Source organism: Maniola hyperantus, chromosome 9 (assembly GCF_902806685.2).
Source record: "Maniola hyperantus chromosome 9, iAphHyp1.2, whole genome shotgun sequence".
Lineage (NCBI taxonomy): Eukaryota > Metazoa > Arthropoda > Insecta > Lepidoptera > Nymphalidae > Maniola > Maniola hyperantus.
In genome coordinates, this window is record NC_048544.1 from 2,728,519 (window position 1) to 2,751,593 (window position 23,075).

The window sequence follows — 23,075 nt, forward strand, 5'->3', positions numbered from 1 at the left end:
GCTGTTCATTTAAGTTCACTGGCTGCATTTTTCTATTTTTCTATGTACTTCGGGAACGAAGTACTTATCAAGATGGCCGAATGGTAATAAAACATACTAATAATTTATGCTAAATGACAGAACAGAGGAAGAAAAAAAAAATATGCTCAATGGATACAAAATGTTAAGACTCACAATGTGACAAAATGTTAAGACTCCCGAATGTAGCAACCAACAAAAAAAAAACAAAAAAAAAAATCCAATGATTATCCCCGAATGGGACAAATGTTATTATTCCCGTATGGAACGGATGTTATTATTCCCAAAGGGGACAATTTTTTATTCCCGTATGAAACGGATGTTATTATTCCCAAAGGGGACAATTTTTATTATTCAAACATATAAAACAAAGGGAGTTAGGTTAGTTAGGTCTGCCTGGCACTAATCATTGCCCTTTTCATTGGTCGGGTAATGTTAGACGGCTCGACTTGACAGTGCTGGTATTACACCATTGGTGTGATACATCTTATTGGTGATAATTCAGTAATGTCCTGGTACGAGACCCATTTATGGGGGCGGCAGACAGTTAGCTAGGTAGTTAGGCTGCCCGGCACTAATCATTACTAGACCCAAAAAAAAAAAAAAAAAAAGGGGTTAGTAATGTTAGACGGCTTGTTCGGACGGTACCAGTAAGTAGCGAGGTCTAGGTAATGACCTCTACTGGGCAAGAGTCTAGTACAAGACCCATTTATGGGGCGGCAGCGGTTAGGCCAGTTAGTTAGGCTGCCTGGCACTAATCATTACTAGTACCAATAAAAAAAAAAAAAAGAGTTAAAAAATATTGGTTAGTAATGTTAGACGGCTTGTTCGGACGGTGCCAGTAAGTAGCGAGGTCTAGTAATAACCTCTACTGGGCAAGAGTCTAGTACAAGACCCATTTATGGGGAGGCAGCGGTTAGGCCAGTTAGTTAGGCTGCCCGGCACTAATCATTACTAGTACCAATAAAAAAAAAAAGAGTAAAAAATATTGGTTAGTAATGTTAGACGGCTTGTTCGGACGGTGCCAGTAAGTAGCGAGGTGTAGTAATAACCTCTACTGGGCAAGAGTCTAGTACAAGACCCATTTATGGGGGGGCAGCGGTTAGGCCAGTTAGTTAGGGCTGCCGGCACTAATCATTACTAGTACCAATAAAATAAAAAAAAGTTAAAAAATATTGGTTGGTAATGTTAGACGGCTTGTTCGGACGGTGCCAGTAAGTAGCGAGGTCTAGTAATGACCTCTACTGGGCAAGAGTCTAGTACAAGACCCCTTGCTTTATAAAACTAATAATAATAAAACAAAAACTATACATATTATACAAAAAAAAAAAATTAAACATTAAATTATGGGGCGCAGCCAGTTTGGGACAGTTAAACTAGGTAGCTGTAGCTTATAGATCATTTTAGCTTATAGATCTTCCTTAGCTTATAGATCTTTTTAGCTTACAGTAATTTTTTTTATTTAGCTCTTAGCTAGATTTTTTTTCTTTTCTTTCTAATTTCCCTATGTACTTCGGGAACGAAGTACTTGTCAGTATGGCCGTGTTATATTACGATAAAATTGGATACATAATTATTATGCTAAAATTCATCTAATCATAAACTTGGGAGTCTGAAGTAAATGTTTGTTGTGATATTTAAAACAGAATCGTAATTCCGTTTCCGAATTCAATATCAATGTACGGAAAGAGTATGATTTAATTAGTATCTTTTCTTGTATGTTGTTTAATTTAATATTTAGGAATGTGACAATACGATAAATAATATTATGTGAATTGTCAATACTGGTAACTAATTATTCATTGTAAAATTGTAAATTAAATACTGTCAATGTACGGAAAGGGTATGATTTGAATAGTATCTTTTCTTGTATGTTGTTTAATTTAATATTTAGGAATGTGACAATACGATAAATAATATTATGTGAATTGTCAATACTGGTAACTAATTATTCATTGTAAATTAAATACTGTCAATGCACTAAGAGTGACATTATACTAAGCTATTGTCAACATACAGTTGGCAATAGCTATTATGTGAAATAATAATGTTGTGTAAACTGACAATTTAAGTCGCTTATTATTATTGTAAATTATTAATACGTAGACCATCAATGTCACTGATTTTATTATTGTAAATTGGGTGTGTCAACATACCTTTTGTCAACAAACCTAAAATAAATAATGATTAATATTAAGATCATGTGATAGTCGACATCCGCCTGGTTTGCGAGGGCAGTGTTATAAAAGTACCCTACCTCGACAGAGAGGGAACAGTCTTGTATCGACAGCCCAGAGCAAACACAGCGGACCTTACTGAAGTTAAGTATTCTTATATTTTATTATAATGTAATGTAATCATTTGCCTTTTATAGGTTACCTGTTGTAACTGTGTACCAAATATGTACCTACTACTTTACTCAACGTTCTAATGTTTTAAAAGATGTGTGTTATGGAGTTTCTTTGCCCTTTCTTCTCCATGACTAAACACCTTAGCGAAATGGGTGGTAGATTCATTTTAATATAAATAGATCAATGCTGAACAATACAATTCAATTATTATTGGACTTGGTTGGTTTTACTTCTGTATTTATCACCTACCCTCTTGTGCTATTTATTTTATACATTGAGATAAAAGTAAACACTAGGTTGTTAGCTTCTAATTATTATAGAAGCCTGTTTAGATGATTAGGATTCTTACTTTGAAATAATACGGCAGATGCTTTGCTTGATCTTTAATTACTTAGTATTTGGCCTTACCTGACAAATAATTGATAAATGATAACTTTCATTAGTAATCATTGGATTTAATTTATCATCACTATTAAAGCCCACTGTGTTAACTTCTCTCTTCTTCTTTATCTTAATCTCACACGTGCAGGGAAAAAAATTAGGAAGCATTTAATTTCATTAATCCAGTGAAAGTCTGAATGAAATAAAAATATATTTTATTCAATTCTATCTAATTCATCACGCCAACGTCGCGTCTGCCTACCACGCTGGCGTTTATGATTCTGGGGATTTCAGGAAAAAAGCAGATTTTGATCATAAGTTATCTGGCATTCGCACACATGACCTGCTGAAGGTATTGAAGGTATAATTGAGGTTATATACGTGGCAGAAAACGTAGACTTTTTCGTTTTGATATTTAATTAGGGGTCCCTTATCTAATTGAATGTTTATGTATTTTGTTGGTAGTTGTTCGAGACGTTAAGAAAAGACCGGCCCCAGGAGCTAAACAAAATCGTGCCTATAGTTGGTGACATCACGGAACCCGAGCTGGGCATCAGTCCAGCAGACCAGTCCATGCTTTGTCAAAAGGTACGCCAAAACAAGTAAAGGATCAACGTTTTGTAAGAGTTAGTATAGAGCTCTCTCTGTTACGTACCTAACGAAACTATGTTTTCTAATTGAATTTCGAATGTTTTTTGAAAACATGTTTATGATTGGTTGGTGTCTCAAAATGGTTAACGTTCACTGAGATTTTTGTCTCTTTTACTCATACCTATGATGTGATGTTTTGTCGGTCTGAACGACAGAGACAGTGCTCTACAAAACAGCTATCTCTTTCTAAAGGTCGATGTGCATTACTTTTTTCCCGCGTACTGTGATCTACTTATGTGAAAGGAATATCTTTCAGGTGTCAGTGGTATTCCATTCGGCGGCGACGGTGAAGTTCGACGAGAAACTAAAGCTATCCGTCACCATCAACATGCTGGGCACGCAACAGTTGGTTCAGCTCTGCCATCGGATGTTGGGGCTTGAGGTAAGCTACTACCTTCCCAAGGACCAGTTCAATTCGAAGCGATTAAACTTACGTTACGGTTACTTAAACCATCAAGAAGAAAGTGAAGTAAGTACTAGATAAAAGTAGCACAAGTTTGTATTTTTTTTTATTATTTATTATTTAATATTTTAAGAGCCTCAATAGCTCAACCGGTATAAGAGTGGACTGAAAACCGAAAGGTCGACGGTTCAAACCTTGCCCGTTGTACTATTGTCGTACCTACTCCTAGCACAAGCCTGACGCTTAATTGGAGAGGAAAGGGGAATATTAGTCATTTAACATGGCTAATATTCTTAAAAAAAAATACCTCCAGGATTAAGGGTAAGCTACCTATTTTGCTTTTAGTGACATTCATAATTTAATAACAAATTTCATTAAAATAGGTTGAACGGATGGGCCGTCAAAGGCTAGCAGACAGATAGACAGACAAACAGACAGACAGAAACACTTTAGTAAGCGCTTAGTGGTTACAAGCTATATCCCTAAGCAGAAGCAGCTTAAAAAGTCCACAAAAGTCATGCATGGTTTTCGGATTTATCACCTTATACGTGTGCTGCCAAATTTCATGATTCTAGGTCAACGGGAAGTACCCTATAGGTTTCTTGACTGACACTACAGAGAGACAGACGGACAGACAGACAACGAAGTGATCCTATAAGGGTTCCTTTTTCCTTGTGAGGTACGGAAACCTAAAAAACATGTTTTTCAGGCTCTAGTCCACGTTTCAACGGCGTACTGCAACTGTGAAAGGGAAAGAGTGGAAGAGACCGTGTACGCACCACCGGCGCACCCTGAACATGTGGTCACCTTGGTACAGACGCTACCCGACGACCTGGTGGACAGGATCACACCGGATTTAGTGGGTAAGTGATGACACTATAATGTCTGTGGCTAGTGGCGTGCACAGTGTTTGAAGCCAGGGTATGCATTAGTTAAGTAGGAACCTGTTTACTGGCAGGTCATAATGAAAAATATGCATTGAGCTAAACAACTGGGGTAAGCAGTGCATTTATGCCTCTATGACCTGCACGCCACTGTCTGTGGCCCTTTTTTATTGCCGGGGAAAATTCACTTTACGCATCCCGTACGAAACGGGTATGTGGGACTCACTGGCACTGGCATATGCTACCTGGCACTTGACCAGCGTGGTACACTATGGCCAAAACCCTTCTCACTCTGAGAGGAGACCCGTGCTCTGTAGTGGCGATGAGCATCATCATCATCATCATCATCATCATGATGATTGGCAGACTTCACACACCTTTAAAACATTATGGTGAATTCTAAGGTGTGCAGATTGCCTCACGATGTAGTCCTTCACCGTTAAAGCAAGTGATATTTAATTATTTAAAACGCACATAACTCCCAAAAGTTCGAGGTGCGTGCCCGGGATCAAACCCCCGACCTCTGATTGGGAGGCGGGAGGTGTATCAACATTACTTAGTAAGTACCTACTTAACATTTGAGCCTCAATAGCTCAACCGGTATAGGAGTGGACTGAAAACCGAAAGGTCGACGGTTCAAACCCCGCCCGTTGCACTATTGTCGTACCTACTCCTAGCACAAGCTTGACGCTTAATTGGAGAGGAAAGGGGAATATTAGTCATTTAAAAAAATGGCTAATATTCTTTAAAAGAAAAAAAAAAACATTAATTTTGTCTTAATTTCAGGTGACAGGCCTAATACATACACGTTCACGAAGGCACTCGCGGAAGACATGCTCATAAGGGAGTGCGGCAACCTACCCGTTGCTATCGTCAGACCTTCAATCGGTGAGTTTTTATAGATTTTGCTTAGACTTGCTATAACGGTACATCTCGATTTACAAGTAAAGTCAAAGAGATAGATAGATCTCAATCTAAGTGTAGGATCATACATATTGTACTCGTATCTTCTTCTAAATATATAAAGGGAAAAGGTGACTGACTGACTGATCTATCAACGCACAGTTCAAACTACTGGACAGATCGTGCTGAAATTTGGCATGCAGATAGCTATTATGACGTAGGCATCCGCTAAGAAAGGATTTTTGAAAATTCAACTCTTGAGGGGGTGAAATAGGGGTTCGAAATTTTGTGTAGTCCACGCGGACGAAGTCGCGAGCATAAGCTAGTTATATATAAAATTCAAAGTCCTGACTGACTGACTGACTGACTGACTGACTTATATTATATCAACGCACAGCCTAAACCGTTGGTCCTAGAGACATGAAATTTGGAGGGTGTGTTCTTTGTAAAGAGTGAGTATCCACTAAGAAAGGATTTTTCGAAATCTAAGTGGGTTAAATGGGGGTTTGAAATTTATGGAGTCCACGCGGACGAAGTCGCGAGCATACCTAAGCTAGTAAAAATATAAGTCAGCTTCGCGAGTTTTTTTTGTTGTTTGTCAGTTTAGTTAGCTTCTAAAAGAAACTTCACAGAAATAACTAAGTAGGTAGGTACCTACTAATTTTGATAAACAAGTGCTAAAATTGCTAAGTAATTCCATTATCAGTTAGTTAAACAATGCCTAGATGATAATCAATAATCATGCTAATACTAATTCTCTAATACACTTAAGAGTGGTCATACATTTTATATGATTTACCTATACTGATTCACACCACACATGACTGTTACAGGTAATTGATATGCCTAATCAGCTAAGTAGGTACTGTAGGTATTACTTTGTGATAGCCCACTATACAGGGTGTCCCAGGAAGTAGTGTCAAGCGGTTGTCCAGAGGTAGAACAACACTAGGGCTACCTGAATTACCCCTATGTATGTTCCGCGATTTTTAGTAGTTTTTTTTTTTTTTGTATGTCCGCTTTTTTGTCCTCCGACATGATGATCGGAGACCTTTTATAGCTGACATAGCTTGCTTTCTTTTTTTTTTTTTGCCTTGCTCTGTTGGACGAGAATGAACAGCTACGTTTTTTTTTTTTCAGCTTGTCATTCATTATTTTAGTAGTTTAGGAGATATGAATTTTTTAATGATTTTTTCATAACTTTCATCCATCAGTGGTTTTTATTTTTTTTCTCTTTCTATAAAACGTTTCTGTACATTTTTTTTCGTGATAATTAGTAACCATAAACTCAACTATTGTTTAAAAAATTACGGTTTACCTGGGCCTTATGGAACATGACAATTTTTTATCGAAAGTTCAAAATTATTGTTCGTACACTTACCCACCTACCCTAACCTTAATAGGGATTTATATGTAATGTAATTTCTATTAATAAAATATCTACTACAGGTAGAATAAATAATAATAAACTATTTCTGTTAAATAATCCATACCTCCATACTCCATACAAATATTATAAATGTGAAACTGTGTCTGGCTGTTTGTTTGTGACCTGTCTGTCAAGAATCCTATAGGGTACTTCCCGTTGACCTAGTCCTAGAATCAGAAATCCGAAAACTGTGAATTTCTGGTTACATCACAAAAAAAAAATTAAAATGTGGTCATGAAAAAATAATTAGTAGTTTCAATTTTTAAAGTAAGATAACTATACCAACTAGAAAGGGCTTTACCTGTTCATTCTACAACATATTTTTATTTATTTTTATGCATAATACTTAGTTTTTAATTTATCGTGCAAAATGTACGTACCCGAGTACGGAACCCTCGGTGCACGAATCGATTTTTTTATCTTCAGCCGTCAATATTTTGACTGAGAATGATGTATTATTTTTAGATAAGTTGTGCTTCTATCTATCTGTACGTTATCAAATATTGGCATACTCCTGTGGCACTGGTCACCTACTTTTTGGATAAATAAATCAAAATGATAAGACTTGATTAAAACAATGTAATTTTATATGTTATTTTTCTCTGAAATAGTACTATAACTTGTCACAACAGACAGCCCGATTACGATAAGATTAGGTATTATTATTGATCGAAATATTTGATTTAATAGTTTGAGCTGTACGTTGATAGATCAGTCAGTCAGTCAGTCAGTCACCTTTTCCTTCTATATAATATTTAGATACATTTTAATGACGAACATTGTAGGATATCTACTCGTATGAGAGTTTCGGTTCATAGACACTTAATTAGATTCGCCAATTAACTTCATCTTATATTTATCCTTCGGTACGTCTTAGGGTCAAACACTTTCCTTTGTAGATTTTTTCGGATTTTAAGTATACTTTTCTTCTGAGAAATCTTTAATGATAGGCCCTCATATCTTATTAAGTACTAGGTGATGAATACTTGGTCTGCGTTGATTTAGGTTTTTTACAAATCCCTTGCAAACTCTGTAGTTTTCCGGGATAAAAAGTGTCCAACGTCTTAAGGGCTTTAACTATATCCATGCAATAAATCACGTCGATCCGCTGCTCCGTTGCGGTGTGATTGAAGGACAAACCAACAAACAAATACAATTTCGTATTTATAATACTTATTAGTAGGATAATAATCTTTAAATCTGTAAATTAACTGATCAGTGCGAAGTATTGGCCATTAGCTGATGCCCGCAAATCGTATACGCGTGGATTTAGGTGTTTAAAAATCCCGTTGGAACTCTTTGATTTTCCGGGATAAAAAGTAGCCTATGTCACTCTCCACTTCTTAAACTATACCCATGCAAAAAATGACGTCGATCCGTAGCTCTGTTGCGACGTGATTGAAGCACAAACCAATAATCCAACAAACTAACAAACCAACAAACAAACACACTTTCGCATTTATAATAGGGGTAGTGATATAATCGCGTGATATACCTACCGTTGTTTTTTACGTTGAGAGGTCAATCGCACAGATTATGAAACCCGGACTGGTCCGGGACGTCGAGCGGATTTTTTTCAGGGGTTGCCTGAAAAACAGCGCTGAGGTAGTGTACCCACATACACTACTACAGCATTACGCTGAGGCAATTCCCCCTTTTTGGGACAGTTTTGCGCCACAGACACGCATTCGGGTTTATGCCAGACAAGATTAATTTTTACTGTATTATTAATTTTTGTGTTTTGTATAATAGCTGTAAACTGTGCGCTATGGACCCAAATAAAAGATTATTGTTATTGTTATTGTTATATAGAGAACACCTTCTCTTCTTCGGGTGTCCCAAGACATTACATATCTCAAGGCTTTTTCATCGAAAGTTTCTATTATTGTACCTATTTAAAAACTAGCTTCTGCCCGTGGCTTCGCCCGCGTGGCCTTCAGGAAACAAATGGCATTTTTTTTCAGAAACAAACATTATCACATCAGGACGCGCACCCTGCACCAGCACCGAATAACACATATAACCTTCAAACCCCCATTTCATCCATTTAGGGGGGGGGGAGGGGTTTCATAGACGTTACCCTCCTCTAAGTATTCTAATGTTTGTGTTTGCTTCTCTTACAGTGCTCTCATCCGTCCGAGAGCCGGTCAAAGGCTGGGTGGACAACTGGAACGGACCCAACGGCATCATCGCGGCGGTTGGCAAGGGCATCTTCCGCACGATGTTGGGCACGGGCACCAGGGTCGCGGACCTGGTGCCCGTCGACACCGTCATCAACCTGATGATTGTGTGCGCTTGGCGGACCCACTTGAGACGGTAAGAGCCAATGTAATAACAACTTTACCACGTCACAATAAGGTAGAAGTTCGATTCCAACTGGAAGCGGCACAATGGCATCATTGTGGTTAGCAAAGGCATATTTCGCACGTTGCTTGGCACCAGGGTCGCGGACCTGGTGCCCGTCGACACCGTCATTAACCTGATGATTGTGTGCGCTTGGCGGACCCACTTGAGACGGTAAGAACTGCCCATGTAATAACAGCTCCACCACGTCACTATAATGTTGATGTTAAGAACTCACTTGCGACGGAAAGAGAGCTGCCAATGTTATGACAGCCTTGTAACAAGATTCAAGTAAGCTAACTCTGTACCAAATTTCATCAAAACCGGTTAAACTGTTGGGCCGTGAAAAGCTAGCAGATAGACAGACAGACAGACACACTTTCAAATTTATAATATTAGTATGGATTTACACAGGAAAACCAACCCAAAAGTTCATTCATCGTGACGCATAAACTTTTTTTTTGTTTTCTGGGGCAAACAATGTATTGGGGAGTGGCCATCTCTGGCAAATATCAATGACGATTTGCTAAACCCAGAAGAAGAGAAAGAGTTAATTTAAGATTTCTTCCACTTCTTTCGTAGTTAGACGACGACCTCCCTGGCGCAGTGGTAAGCGCTGTGGTTTTATTAGGAGGTCCCGGGTTCGATTTCTGGCAGGGATTTGGAATTTTATAATTTCTAAATGTCTGGTCTGTGCGGTGTGGGTTTAATAAAACTGCCATACCCCTTCCTGTTTAGCCCGCTTCCAAATTAGACTGCATCATCACTTACCACTAGGTGAGATTGCAGTCAAGGGCTAACTTGTATCTACATAAAAAAATAAAATAAAAACAAGACAATTCGTGGATACCAAATCGCAGTTGCCAAATATCTTCTCGTACAATCGAATATTCTACTAGGTACATTTCTTGTTCTCCTTTCAGAGACGATGGCGTGATAGTGTACAACTGCTGCACGGGACAACGGAACCCCATCACGTGGCAGACATTCGTCAAGACCAGCTTTAAATATATGCGGAAACATCCATTCAGTGAGTTTTTAGCAATTTTTGAGTCCTGAATTTTTGAAAAATATTTATGTCGCTGATCTGATATCAAAGAAAATACAATTTTTACTAAGTAAGTATTCAAAATGAAACAAGCGGTTTTCTGGGATATTTTTATTTTCTGGGATAAAAAGTAGTCTATGTCACTCTCTAGGTCTTTATTTATACCTAGGGTTGCCAGGTCGCCAAATCTAATAGCCGGACAGACCAGCCTGTTTGGCCGGACATTTGGGTAGAATTTAGAAAGGCCGGACACCCTACATTTTTGAGGATTTTGTGTCTTAGTATTAATAGGTTCGACAAAAAAACTGTGGGTATGTAAAATCAAGCTTTTTTTATTATTGTCATAAATCTTGTTGTCAGGCGGCACTTCCGCCTGCGGGAGCGACCGACAGTTGACTCGCCTGTGTTGGGCCACGCTCGTTTACGAAAAGTAAAAAGCCTAACAAAAGCCGGACAAGCCGGACACCGTTTATTTTGGCCGGACAAGCAATCAAAAAGCCTACCTATGTCCGGCTTTATCCGGACGCCTGGTAACCCTATTTATACCCATGAAAAAAATTGCGTGGATTTAGGCTTTTGAAAATTCCGTGGGAACCGTTTGATTTTCAGGGATAAAATGTAACCTATGTCACTCTCCAAGTCTTTATCTATATCCATACCCATGCAAAAATCACGTCAATCCGTTGCACCGTTGTGACGTGATTGAAGGACAAAGCAACAAAACAAAAACAAACACACTTTCGCATTTATAATAAGGGTACTGATTACAAAAGAGATTACGAAATATTTAGATGTATCTCCAGCGGTGGGTTTATCGTCGACCATTACGGATGTAGCTACATACGGCCCTCGCAGGTCTAGAACACGTCTTTTTGATTTTTTATTTTATTTTATTTTATTTGACTAACCAACAACATTTACACATACACAAGTATTTACATACAAAAGGATTTATAACTAAAGGACACATAGCATAAACGTTAACAACTGGCTAGTACAAAAGATTTAGGTACAATGATGTTATGACTTTAAAAGGCAGTAAAGTAAAGCAAAATGTAATAAGGAATTAGCACGTTAAATCGGTTAAGTCTCATTACAAACTGATTAATTAGCTCCCTTTCGTAGGGAGATAATGACGTTACGACGAAAGCAGGTTGTCGTAGAATTAAAAATATTTAGCTGTCGATCTTTCTGATGAAGCGTATTAAATTGACTAGCTGATCCCCGCGGCTTCGCCCGCGTAGATTTAGGTTTTTAAAGATCCCGTATAGCCTATGTCACTCAGGAATAATGTAGCTTTCTACTGGTGAAAGAATTTTTAAAATCGGTTCAGTAGTTCTAAAGATTACCCCCTACAAACAAACTTAACGACATTACCGCTTTATATAATATTTTGTAGATATTTATAAGATCTACAATTAATTAGAACATTTTATGGTTCTATCTTTTATAGTTTAGGCAGCGTACGCAAAATAAGTAACTTTTCTGGTTGATTTTTTACACCTTGTGTCCGAAAAACCCAAATATCTTACGGAACCCTATTTTTTTCCAAAATAAAATATAGCCTATGTTACTCGTGGATAATGTAGCTTTCGAATGGTGAAAGAATTTTTAAAATCGGTCCAGTAGTTTTTGAGCCTATTCAGTACAAACAAACAAACAAACAAACAAAGTTTTCCTCTTTATAATATTAGTGTAGAAGTGTAGATGACAGATGCGATTGAGGAAAGAGTGCGTCGCAAAAACAGCGCGGCAGGGCTTAGTTGGAAATACGTTGTAAGTGCGAGTTGCTCGTTTTGGGATTTTACAATTTAGATAATTCGTTGTCTGTTCCAGGTGAAGTAGTGTGGTACCCCGGGGGTAACATCACGAGTAACCGGCTGCTGCACAACACTCTTGCGTTGCTGCAGCACCGAGCACCTGCCACCGTTGTCGACTTCTTCGCCAGACTTTCCGGAAGCAAACCTATGTAAGTATACTCTATACAAACACACACACAACACTCACATACTTAAGATGTCTGCAATATATTACTTATAGGGTCTTAATAAAATGATATGATTTTTTGTAATAAAATGACGTGGTTTATGGGGCGCGAGTAATTTTAAAAAATCATGATTTTTATTTATTTTTGGCATAAGAAATAATGACGTCACAATGCGTAAACGACAAAAAAAAACCATTTTTTATAATAAAAATACTTATTTCGGCTGGAAAATATTATTATGTTAAAAAATTGAAAAATATGTGTCCGTCCGCTGTCAGTCTGTCTGTCTGTCACCAGGGGCTGTATCTCATGAACTGTGATAGTTAGACAGTTGAAATTTTCATATACTATATATTTCTGTTGCAGCTATAAGAAAAAATACTAAAAAACAGAATAAAATAAATATTTAAATGGGGCTCCCATATAACAAACGTGATTTTTTTTGCTCGTTTTTTATAGATAATGGTACGGAACCCTTTGTGCGCCAGTCCGACTCGCACTTGGGTGGTTTTTTCGCCTTTTTAACCGACTTCCAAAAAGGAGGTGGTTCTGAATTCGGCCCATTTTTTTATTATGATGTTAGGGTACACCGATTTTTTCAAGGTTTCTGGACCGATTTGCACTTTTTTTTAAATCAACATGGGATTTTTTCGTTGTGGTCCCATAAATAATAAAATAAACTAGAAATCAAAGCATGAAGTTCGCCCGACTTCAACATACATACACGTGTAGAAACAAAAGTAATTTTTTACTTTGCAGTGGTTTTGGTTTTTTTATTTATTTTTATTGATAGCTGATAAACACAAAACACGTGGATGCCATTACAATGAAATCATTCCTTCTCACTTCCAGGATGGTCCGTGTCCAAAACAAATTAGAGAAGGCTTCGTCTTGTCTGGAATACTTTACTACTCGCCAGTGGGCGTTCGCAGACGACAACGTTCAGGCGCTCTGTACTGCGCTCTCTCCTGAGGACCGTAACACCTTCGACTTTGACGTCACCAACATCGACTGGGACGCGTACATCGAGAGCTACGTGCTGGGCATCAGGAGGTTCCTCTTCAAGGAGAGTCCTGACACACTGCCGCGCTCCAGAAAGACGTTACGAAGGTGAGACAATAAACTGAAAACGACTTCTAATTTTTTATTCAAAACCACTTAAGAACACTTAGTGCACAAATAATTTCACGCTCGTTTCGCTCTCGCAGCATGTACTTTTATAACCCATACTTAAGTCACAGAGTGTCCTGAGTTCGAAACTTCCATAAACAAGTGACGACAATAAAGTGACGGCCCACACGTGAGTGGAATGACGACCTGTTTCAACTTAGCATAATATTATTGTCTTTCTTTTCAGGTTACACATAGTCCACATTTTAACACAAGTGGCTGCCGTATTCTTCCTATGGAGATTCCTGTTCAGTCGCTCGAACGCGCTACGGAGCGTCTGGCGTCGCATCGTCGACTTGTTGACGCGCACCGCGCGACTACTCGCCGTCGCCTGATGTCGCGCGACTTTCTGATACACGCTTAAATAATGCCACTTGACGCGACAAATAAACGCTTGAATATTGAATCTTTTGTGGACGCGCGACTATTTGTTTCGGGATAGCGAATTGTTTCGGGCGTAATTAGAGACTTTCAATAAATCAATGGGAGGTTTATTTAAAGTTAAGTTGATAACGCATCGCTGCATTGTGATGTGTTGAACGCAATCACGCGCGACTATCGACCAATCGTGATGAATTAGTGCGCAATTTTTAGGTAATAAAATGTATGACTTTCGATAGCTTCCTGTCGGGTCACACAGTAATGTGTTTGCTCCTTAAGACAAATCTGTCTTATAATGCATACATTTTGAGATCTCACTCGCCGTTTTGGCTATATGCATCATCAACTGTCATGTCAAAAGTACGATTTTAGTCCTTTAATTAAAAGTGAATCGTATTTTTGACATGACAGTTGACAGTTGACACATAGAACAAAAATGGCGAATGAGATATCAAAATGAACGCACTATTATTTGAGATTTTAGGCGATAGGGAAACGTGGACTGTAGATGTTAGAGAGAGAGAGAGAGTGTTAAATAAAGAAACTTGAAAAACATATGAAAACAAATCGTTTTAACTTTAAATTTTTCGTGTTACGCAAAGGAAGTTTTACACGTTCTTACATAGGTAATCTGCCTAACGCTACCTAATGCTTTTTCACCAAACTATGCAAACTTCAAATCAGTAGTTCAAAATTTTGCCACAACATGCCGCATTTATTTTTATAGCAGCCTTTAAGCTAGCCACTGACGATACGTCTGTTTGGAATGCTTCCAAATGGATTACTTCCAAATGGACGTACTCCAGATTTCCAAATGGATTACTCCAGATTTCCAAATATGGATTACTTCTAAATAGAAGATTTACATTAATCAGATTTACATCAACAGATCCAAATCTGGACGACGTCTCCCTTCAATTGGAATACGTTTTTCACATTCACGAAACGATTTTGGAAGACGTCCACTCCATTTGGATTGATGGACGCATCGTCAGTCGGCATCCTTACTCGATGTCGAAGTTTTTAAGTCCCGCGCATACTACGCTTGCAAAACTTTTAAGTCTTTTTTTCGTAAAAGTTTGAACTTGCCTATAAAATTCCGCGGAATCGCTCCTGATTCGGCACAGTTTAGGTGATGATGATGTCCTAAATGTAGAATAAATAAAATCTAATTACGCCTGTTGAAAAAATAGTGATTTGGCCGGGAGTCGCGCGACAAGTTGTTGGGCCAATGCTTAGATTTTTTGGCGTTCAATCCACATCTGTATTACGAAATTTAGTTGCAATCACACCTTTAACCAATAACAACAATAGCGACGATTGCAATGCCTTCTTTCGTAATACAAATGTTGATGTTCGATAGAATTGTTAGTAAGCGCTTAGGTAAATCTTTTTTTCGTCCTGATGTTAAAATACTTTTAGATGATGAGTTTTTTAATCATCAACGAGGTTGACACGATGTGCATGACAGTTTCTTTGTCATTTTAGTCTAATGAAACAAATCGGCTATTAATAAATAATTATTATTGAAATGCGAGAAAATCATTCTGAAGCATTCGTTTTTTAATGTCATCGTAATCAACAATAAACCCCCGTTATTAACTGATACCATGTGATAGTCACAACGCTTCCAATTGGCTGATACTCTTCCACTATTGGTTAAAATGCGCAATTTTAGCAGGATTACACCAGTTCAGCCAGTAAAAATAACTGCGACGATTGCAATGTACCTACCTAACAATGACAAGTTTCGTAATACAAGTCATGTTAAAATTTTAGTGCTCCAGTATTTATAATGCTATAAACAAGTCATTTAAACTATCGTAAGTAGCATTTTAATCAATCTATTAAGGCGTATAGTGCTGCCAAGCGACATATTTGAGCCGATATTTCTTGATACAGTAAAACATCAAAATAAAATAGATAAATATATAAAATTATTATTTTATTTTCAATATGTTTATTTGCGACTAATACCTAAGCTTTGATTCAGCTTATACCATATTTGTTGAATCAAAAAATAATCATGAAGTAATTGCTTTCAACTTCCTAAAATTGATATTTTCTCCTGAATATATGGACGGAAAAAATATGGAGTAACGTTTTTTTTGGCCTCAAATTATTAGCATTCTGGAATCAGTAAAAAATATTTATTAAGTATACAAAATTAATTATTCATTACTATTGGGAAATTGTACAGCAGGGTCTGTGCGGGAGTTATTGGTACTAAAATCATTGGTAGCACTAATCGCCTTAAGAAAACGGCTCAACACACACATATTATAAATCGGTGCAAGCCCGACTAGTTTTAGTTAGGACATGACGTATGTCGGTCCTTAGTCATGAACTGGTTACGCGTTCCGAAAAGTTTAACCTATACTCTGATTTTTAATTCGGTGGAATTCTGTGTTACCAGAGATAAAACATTTCCCACAAAAAGATGACTTTAAATATTATACATAGCTAAATATACATGAATCTATTTCCGCATGTATGAAAGATCATCACTTGAGAACAAATCGACCGCATTGGCCGATTTTTGTTATGCTCGTAAAGAACAAGTTTTTAGTGATTTTTTTCAAAATCTTCCACGTTCCATATGTAAAGATTGCACCCTATTTTATTACGAAGTTATATCTTATGTACTTTAGGGTAAAATAAAACTTCAGGTGCTGGTCACCCTGCTTTTCATACAAATTACTCCCCTGATGTATAAAAATAACTACGTCAGAATTCCACAGAATAAAATGTCAGAGTATAGTATAAATAAACATTTTTTAATTTTTTTCAGTAATTTTCTGTTTAAAAAGAGACGGTTGATGGTAAATGGTAATACGTTCTCGTGGTAGATATTAGTTTGATATTTTGTATAGGTGAAAAGCCAGTTTCATTTATCAAGTAAAAAAGGTTGTTTTGTGACTTATTTTTGATGGTGAATATTAAAGTGAAATGCGCTTAGCAACCGCAATCACTATAAATTCCAATTCTCACTCAATTACTCAATTATTCCAATATAATTATATTATTAGACGATCGTCTTTTTGAAGTGGTTAAGAAAAAGTGCGACGGAAGTTTTTGGACGGATTTTTTTGTAGCGTTGCGATCATGATGTGTGCGAATCTTTATTTAAAATTTTGAGTACTCAACGCAGAATGCTTCCAATCCAAATTGTTTTATTTAAACTTGAAACTTTATTATTTTTTCTTTAGACACGTAAATTTGATTAAAGAATATGACATCATCTTTGGGTTTTATAGGCTTTGAATAGTTGTATAGAATGGACTTTACCTCATATATTTTATTGCAATAACTAATATTAAAATGAAAGCTTTTCATAAACTGCCGGTGTTAAATAAACCTAAAATATTTATTGTCACTTTCAATTTTTACAAACTTTTAGCGTAACTGTTGGTGATATTTTTTAAATTTTGAACTGAATTATTATCACAGTTAATGTTGGCAAATCTTGCTAGGAATTAGTGCTAGTTACAAAAATTTTTTTTTTAGTAACATTTTTAAAGCCCAGAATTAATTTCAAAATAGTCCCTTTTGATTAGAAACGAACGCTCAAAATTACGGTCACAATTAAATTATTATTATACAAAAAATAAATGTATTATTATTTGGTTATTAATTTATTATTAATATGACGACTGAAAAAATATAAAAAATTCGTTTAAAAAAGTTGAAGAAATCGTTAAAAATGTAACAATTTATCTAACGATAAACTACATGATTATGAAGAAACTACTTAAATATATAACGATAAACTACATAATCATGAAGAAAATACTTAAATATATATATAGTTTTTCCGTTACATATTTTAACACCGCAAATAATTTTTGTAGTGAATTTGTGGTGTTTTAATGAGTTTTTCAAACAAAAAATGCTTCAGTAAATTACACCTGTTGAAAAATATTATGTTTGAGAAGTTTTTAGTAGATTTTTTAAACCAGAAAATCTTCTGTACTTGTCTCTATAAATATGGTTTTAAATATCTCTAAAGAAATTTATTTAAATAATACTAACTGCCTAGTGCCTAGGTATATATTATTTCATGAAAACATTTTATTCAAGTTTCAAAAAAGTTATGTATTTGTGCTTAACTTAACTTGAATTTAGATGTCAGATGATATTGCCAAGTTAATATTATTATTTTATTAGAGCAACCGCATACTGCAGAGTGTATACTCCAAATAGGAAAAGCTCATTCATTTTAAAAAGTGAAGACCATTACCATTATTCGTACGCTTGTTGCGTGAAACAATAAATGCGTAGCGACGTAAACTAAATCAAATAGATATTGGCGTGGGGTTTATGCACCATTTGACACCTATTGAGCGTGCTTCAGAAAATGGCGGCCCGATACAAGGGTTGACATTGAAGAACATTTTAACAGCTGGCATCTATATTCAAGTTCATAATAATTATGTGAAGTAATTATATATCAAACACTGGCGATACAAATAAACACCAATAGATATAATAGTATAACGATTTTTATCAAAATATAAAACGTTTTTATTCCATTTAATGATAGCGTGATATAATATGGCATCACAGTTATTGAGTGATGTGTAAAAAAATAAAAATAGGGTGCATTGGGGTAATTTCGACAGGAATTTCTATGAGATAATCTAAAGTCTTTATTTCGGTCAATTAAATGTGTATAATTTTTTTTTCTAATAAAGTCCATTTATGATTTACCGCTCTTTTAAGATATTTTTAGAAACATTATATCAGATACCCATAAGTAGATAGTTTTTTAAATAAATAAATAATCGAAATATCGCATTTACCCCGATGCATCCTAACCCTTTCATGTGCGGTCAGAAATTAACATTGAAAGAGTTTGAGCGTCGAAAGTTGAAACACAATAACGTCAGAGTAAAATGGACCTAAAGATCTTTGATTTAAAATAAAAAATTCAGTACCAACGATTTTAATTTCACTATGATTCCGCTTGGAGCGCTGGCTGTAGATATATGGACAGACTTGAGCTTTTAACTTGAGCTTGAGACTGTTATGGTTCATTTTACTTTAACGCAGAAGTGTTTGAACACCTGAATTCTCATTATCAGAAATTATCGTTTCTGTTCACACATGAAATATAAATAAGTAGACAGATTTGTTAAAGTTTTAATTTTACTCACAACTAGGAAATATTGACATCGCGTCGCTTATTTTATTAAAGACCACCCAGCCTAGTTATAGAGTTTACAATCCGGGATTCTAGGTATATAATCCATCTACTTATCTGTAATTTGTCGATAAGTTACTTAGCAAAGTTCTTATTTAAGTATCAAAAATAAGCATCCATATAAATTTCAGCCACTATACTCTATCCGAGGAAATAAGTTATTATAGCGCTCTCTCTGTTGCATAATCCCATACAAATGATAGAGACAAAAATCTCAGTGGCGTGAACCAGCAACCAATCAAAAACGTGTTTTCAAAAAACATTCGAAATTCAATTAAAAAACATTGTTGGGGACTCAAAATTATTAGCGCCCATTGACTTTTTTATCTCTATCATTTGTATGGGATTACGTAACAGAGATAATAGGATTACGTAACAGAGAAATAGACATCCCTTATAAATATTGCAAAGTGATTTTAATATACATCAAAATATTGATTTATTAATTGTGATGCAAGATACATATTGTTAAAAATTTGTTAAAACAGTTTAGTTCTAAGACATTTACAGTACGCGGCCGAAAGTGATGTTCATCGGCCCTTAGAATGACATTTTGGCTTTGTAGAGCGTTGTCTCTGTCACTCATACCTATATGACGTTATGTCGGTCTCAACGACAGTGACAGCTACAAATCTGCTATCTCCTTCTAAAGGTTGATGTACATTACTTTCGGCTGCGTACTGTAAATACTTACATAGCTTGGCTGGGTGGAGCTAAAAGCGCTTTCTGTCACTTTTGGTCATAATAATAATTATAAATTATTTAGTTCCATCTCATGACGCTTCCCTAGTATTAAAGTAACGTATAAGGTTTTTATTTAGGTCCTAGAAAAGTTCGTTTGCACTCTAATTTATTTTGATGTAATGCTAGTGTTAATTCGAAAAATGCGGACGTGTAATAACCCTATAATCAACACTCTATGGTAATAGTAGATATTGATAAAGAAAAAAATTATCACTAAAATATGGGAACTAATTAATGGCGTTGAATATTTTATAGGGTAATTTGGCGCTGGTGGGCAAAAATGCGCTATTTATTGACTGAAATAAAGTAATCTAAAATAAACATTGATGACTTATTTAAATTTTATTTCATGATGATACCTATGCCCTTTTTACGCAATGGTAGTTGCCATATTTTACAAGTATTTTTAAGGGTTGAGGCAAGATTTTTTATTAGATACGTAGTGTGTTTGTACTTATGGTACCCTTTTGTCATGATACCTGTCATTATACCATAATACACATACACTATATGATAGTTATAGATATGTCAGCGATATCCAATAGTAGTCTTCCTTGCTCGTCGAGATTTAAAACTTTACAAAATGATCTGTAATATCTAAACTACACTACTAAATTTGAATACCTTTTGCCTATTATTCATATCAATCTTATAAGAGTCGTAATAGCCTAGCGGTGAAGACATCCGCCTCCTGATCGGGAGGTCAGGAGTTCGATTCCGGGCACACACCTCTCTAACTTTTCTGTGTTATGTGCGTTTTATGCAATTAAATATCACTTGCTTTAACGGTGAACAAAATATCGTGAGGAAACTTGCATGCTTGAGAGTTCTCCATAATGTTCTCAAAGGCGTGTGAAGTCTGCCAATTCGCACCTGGCCAGCGTGGCGGACTATGGCCTAAACCCTTTTCATTTTGGGAGGAGACCTATATTAAGCCGGCGATGGGGTGATCATAATGATGATGATTATTCATAAATATTTTTCATACATTCCATTTTGGGCTGTTGCAGGTTTAACCTATTGTGACCTGTTGTGACTGCTCACACGTTTTTATTAACTAACGAAAAATTTATGACATAGTTACTGAGTGGACAATTTTGCATTGCGATTTGCGATATGATCCGTCAAAATATGTGCACGCCTTAACATTTAAATGACAAAGGCACAACCTAAATGTAATAGTTAAAAAAAGCTAGCTAAAGTTAATACATACTCGTTTGCATATTCAGAATACATATGTACATTGTTTTTTTTTAAATCTCCAATTAATTTTTGATCTAAGGGCCAAGGCACATTGGCGTGAAATCAAAGCGACAAGACGCGTCCTTTCTGAAACGTCGCTCTACTTTACGTATCATTTGGATATTACAGTTTATGACGTTTAAAGTGTTATTATAGTAAGGATCAATTTTTCAATCGTTAAATAAATCTTTAACTCAGGAATAAGTTTGACTAATTTGACTCTTTAAGTACGGAAAATCTGCCAAATTAATTCTTCAGTTAGGTTACCAAAGCATTGAAAAATCAGCCTTAAATGTAAGCTAATATGGCACTATATTATATAGAACAGGGACTGTAGTCTGTAGTCTTTGAGATAAATTGAGGTACCTTTTTTAATTAAATCGACTTATTGCAACCGATAATTAAATTTTTATATTCAGACAGACGAGTACGACACCACAGTGGCAAAATGTCGTCAGGCAGTGGTCGTGTATAAACGATCTGCCTGGAACAACTAATTAAGCCTTTGACTCGACTAATTAGTGCCATATTAGCATATTTTTTTTTCATAAAATGCCTACACAATATTCGGTGTAAGTTTTACTTGTTAAGTAATGCCTAAGTTTTTATGTAATTTGTTAGCATTTCTCTTAATGTGTAAGCCTAACGCATGCTTAGCTCTCACTCGGACTTAATCGCAATACGAGGAATCGATTTTACAATATTGGATACTCCGTATTTGTTCTCAAATTGCTAGCTGCCATTAATTTTAGTCGAGTTACAAACGGTTTTACTCAGGAATATTCGGCATTGAATATCGATTCCGTTTTCTTCCAGTGTTAAATATTTTTTAAGTTACCTTAGACGTTGACGTGCGTTTTGTTGCGTTACGAGATTCGAGACGTGACGTAGGACTCGGTGGCTGCTTCGCGTCGACTCGAATCTGTACGCATTGCATCGCGCTTCAGTTGCGTAGTACAACGGATTAGTGTATAATAATTAATTCCTAAAAGCGAGTTTGTGAATTATGAATATATAGTTTGTTTTTCGCTTGTAAGTATATTTATGTACATTTTGAATAAATTGGTCATTGTTTATTTTAGCGAGCTTGTAAAGTTACTTTACGTATGCTTATTTGTATTTAATTGTTCGTTTGAGGGTATATATTCGTGGGATTGTTCGTGCGAATTATATTATTGTGTATATAGTACCTACTTAGTTGTCCAAAGGTAAATCCAAATACATTGTTGCGAAATTATGTTTGAATTATTTTGCTGTATGGTTTAGATGAATTTTGAAGCGGTCTGTTGAAAGGACGATTTCTGAACGGACATTCGGTAGTCATTACGCCATTTTGGATTGTAGCTTTAAATCTATAAAATGTACTGGTCACGATTAAAATACAATTTGATGCTTAACGACATGTATTATAATAAATATTACTGTAAAAATCAATATTTAAGACTTTATAATATTACCTTGGTGGCATTTCGCGCCATTAGATTCAAGATAGCGGGAGTGTCCGTTCAGAAATCACCTGAGAAAATGCTTTAAAATTATATTTGTTTCGCTTAGAATCCAGCGGTTTATGATATTTGTAAAGGAATCCGTAAAATCGTGGTGGAAGGTTAAAATTTAGTGCTGGGTGAAAAATGCTCAATGATCGATAGTCCCCGTCTCGATTTAGTTAGGCCTACAGAAAAGCCCTTAAGAAATAAGTATTTAGGAAAGAAATACAATTCCCATATTCAATTAATATCTCTGTCACGTGTATGATAATATGAATCCTTACATTGACTTTGTTAGAGCGAGATAGCGCAATAAGTGTCCTAGCTAGAGCGGGACAGGGATAGTCCGAAGGCAGCCAATGTGTCTCGGTGATAGGATGGTATATATATATACTTGGGGGGTTAATTTATTATTCCATATATATTAAAATAAAAGAATGTAAAGTTTAA

General features: G+C 36.0%; 1 protein-coding gene across 5 annotated transcripts in view; it reads left to right on the forward strand.

The window, feature by feature from the left end:
* Positions 1-23,075, forward strand: part of LOC117985464 (putative fatty acyl-CoA reductase CG5065) — a 55,417-nt gene extending 32,342 nt beyond the window's left edge. For all 5 annotated transcript variants that reach the window (XM_034972195.2, XM_069501006.1, XM_069501005.1 and 2 more), the window contains exons 4-12: positions 3,216-3,338; positions 3,658-3,783; positions 4,514-4,667; positions 5,475-5,576; positions 9,144-9,336; positions 10,287-10,393; positions 12,248-12,380; positions 13,251-13,508; positions 13,756-23,075. In XM_034972195.2, coding sequence (XP_034828086.1) covers positions 3,216-3,338; positions 3,658-3,783; positions 4,514-4,667; positions 5,475-5,576; positions 9,144-9,336; positions 10,287-10,393; positions 12,248-12,380; positions 13,251-13,508; positions 13,756-13,903 — 1,344 coding nt within the window. In that variant the 3' untranslated portion in view covers positions 13,904-23,075. The remainder of the gene's footprint in view (positions 1-3,215; positions 3,339-3,657; positions 3,784-4,513; positions 4,668-5,474; positions 5,577-9,143; positions 9,337-10,286; positions 10,394-12,247; positions 12,381-13,250; positions 13,509-13,755) is intronic.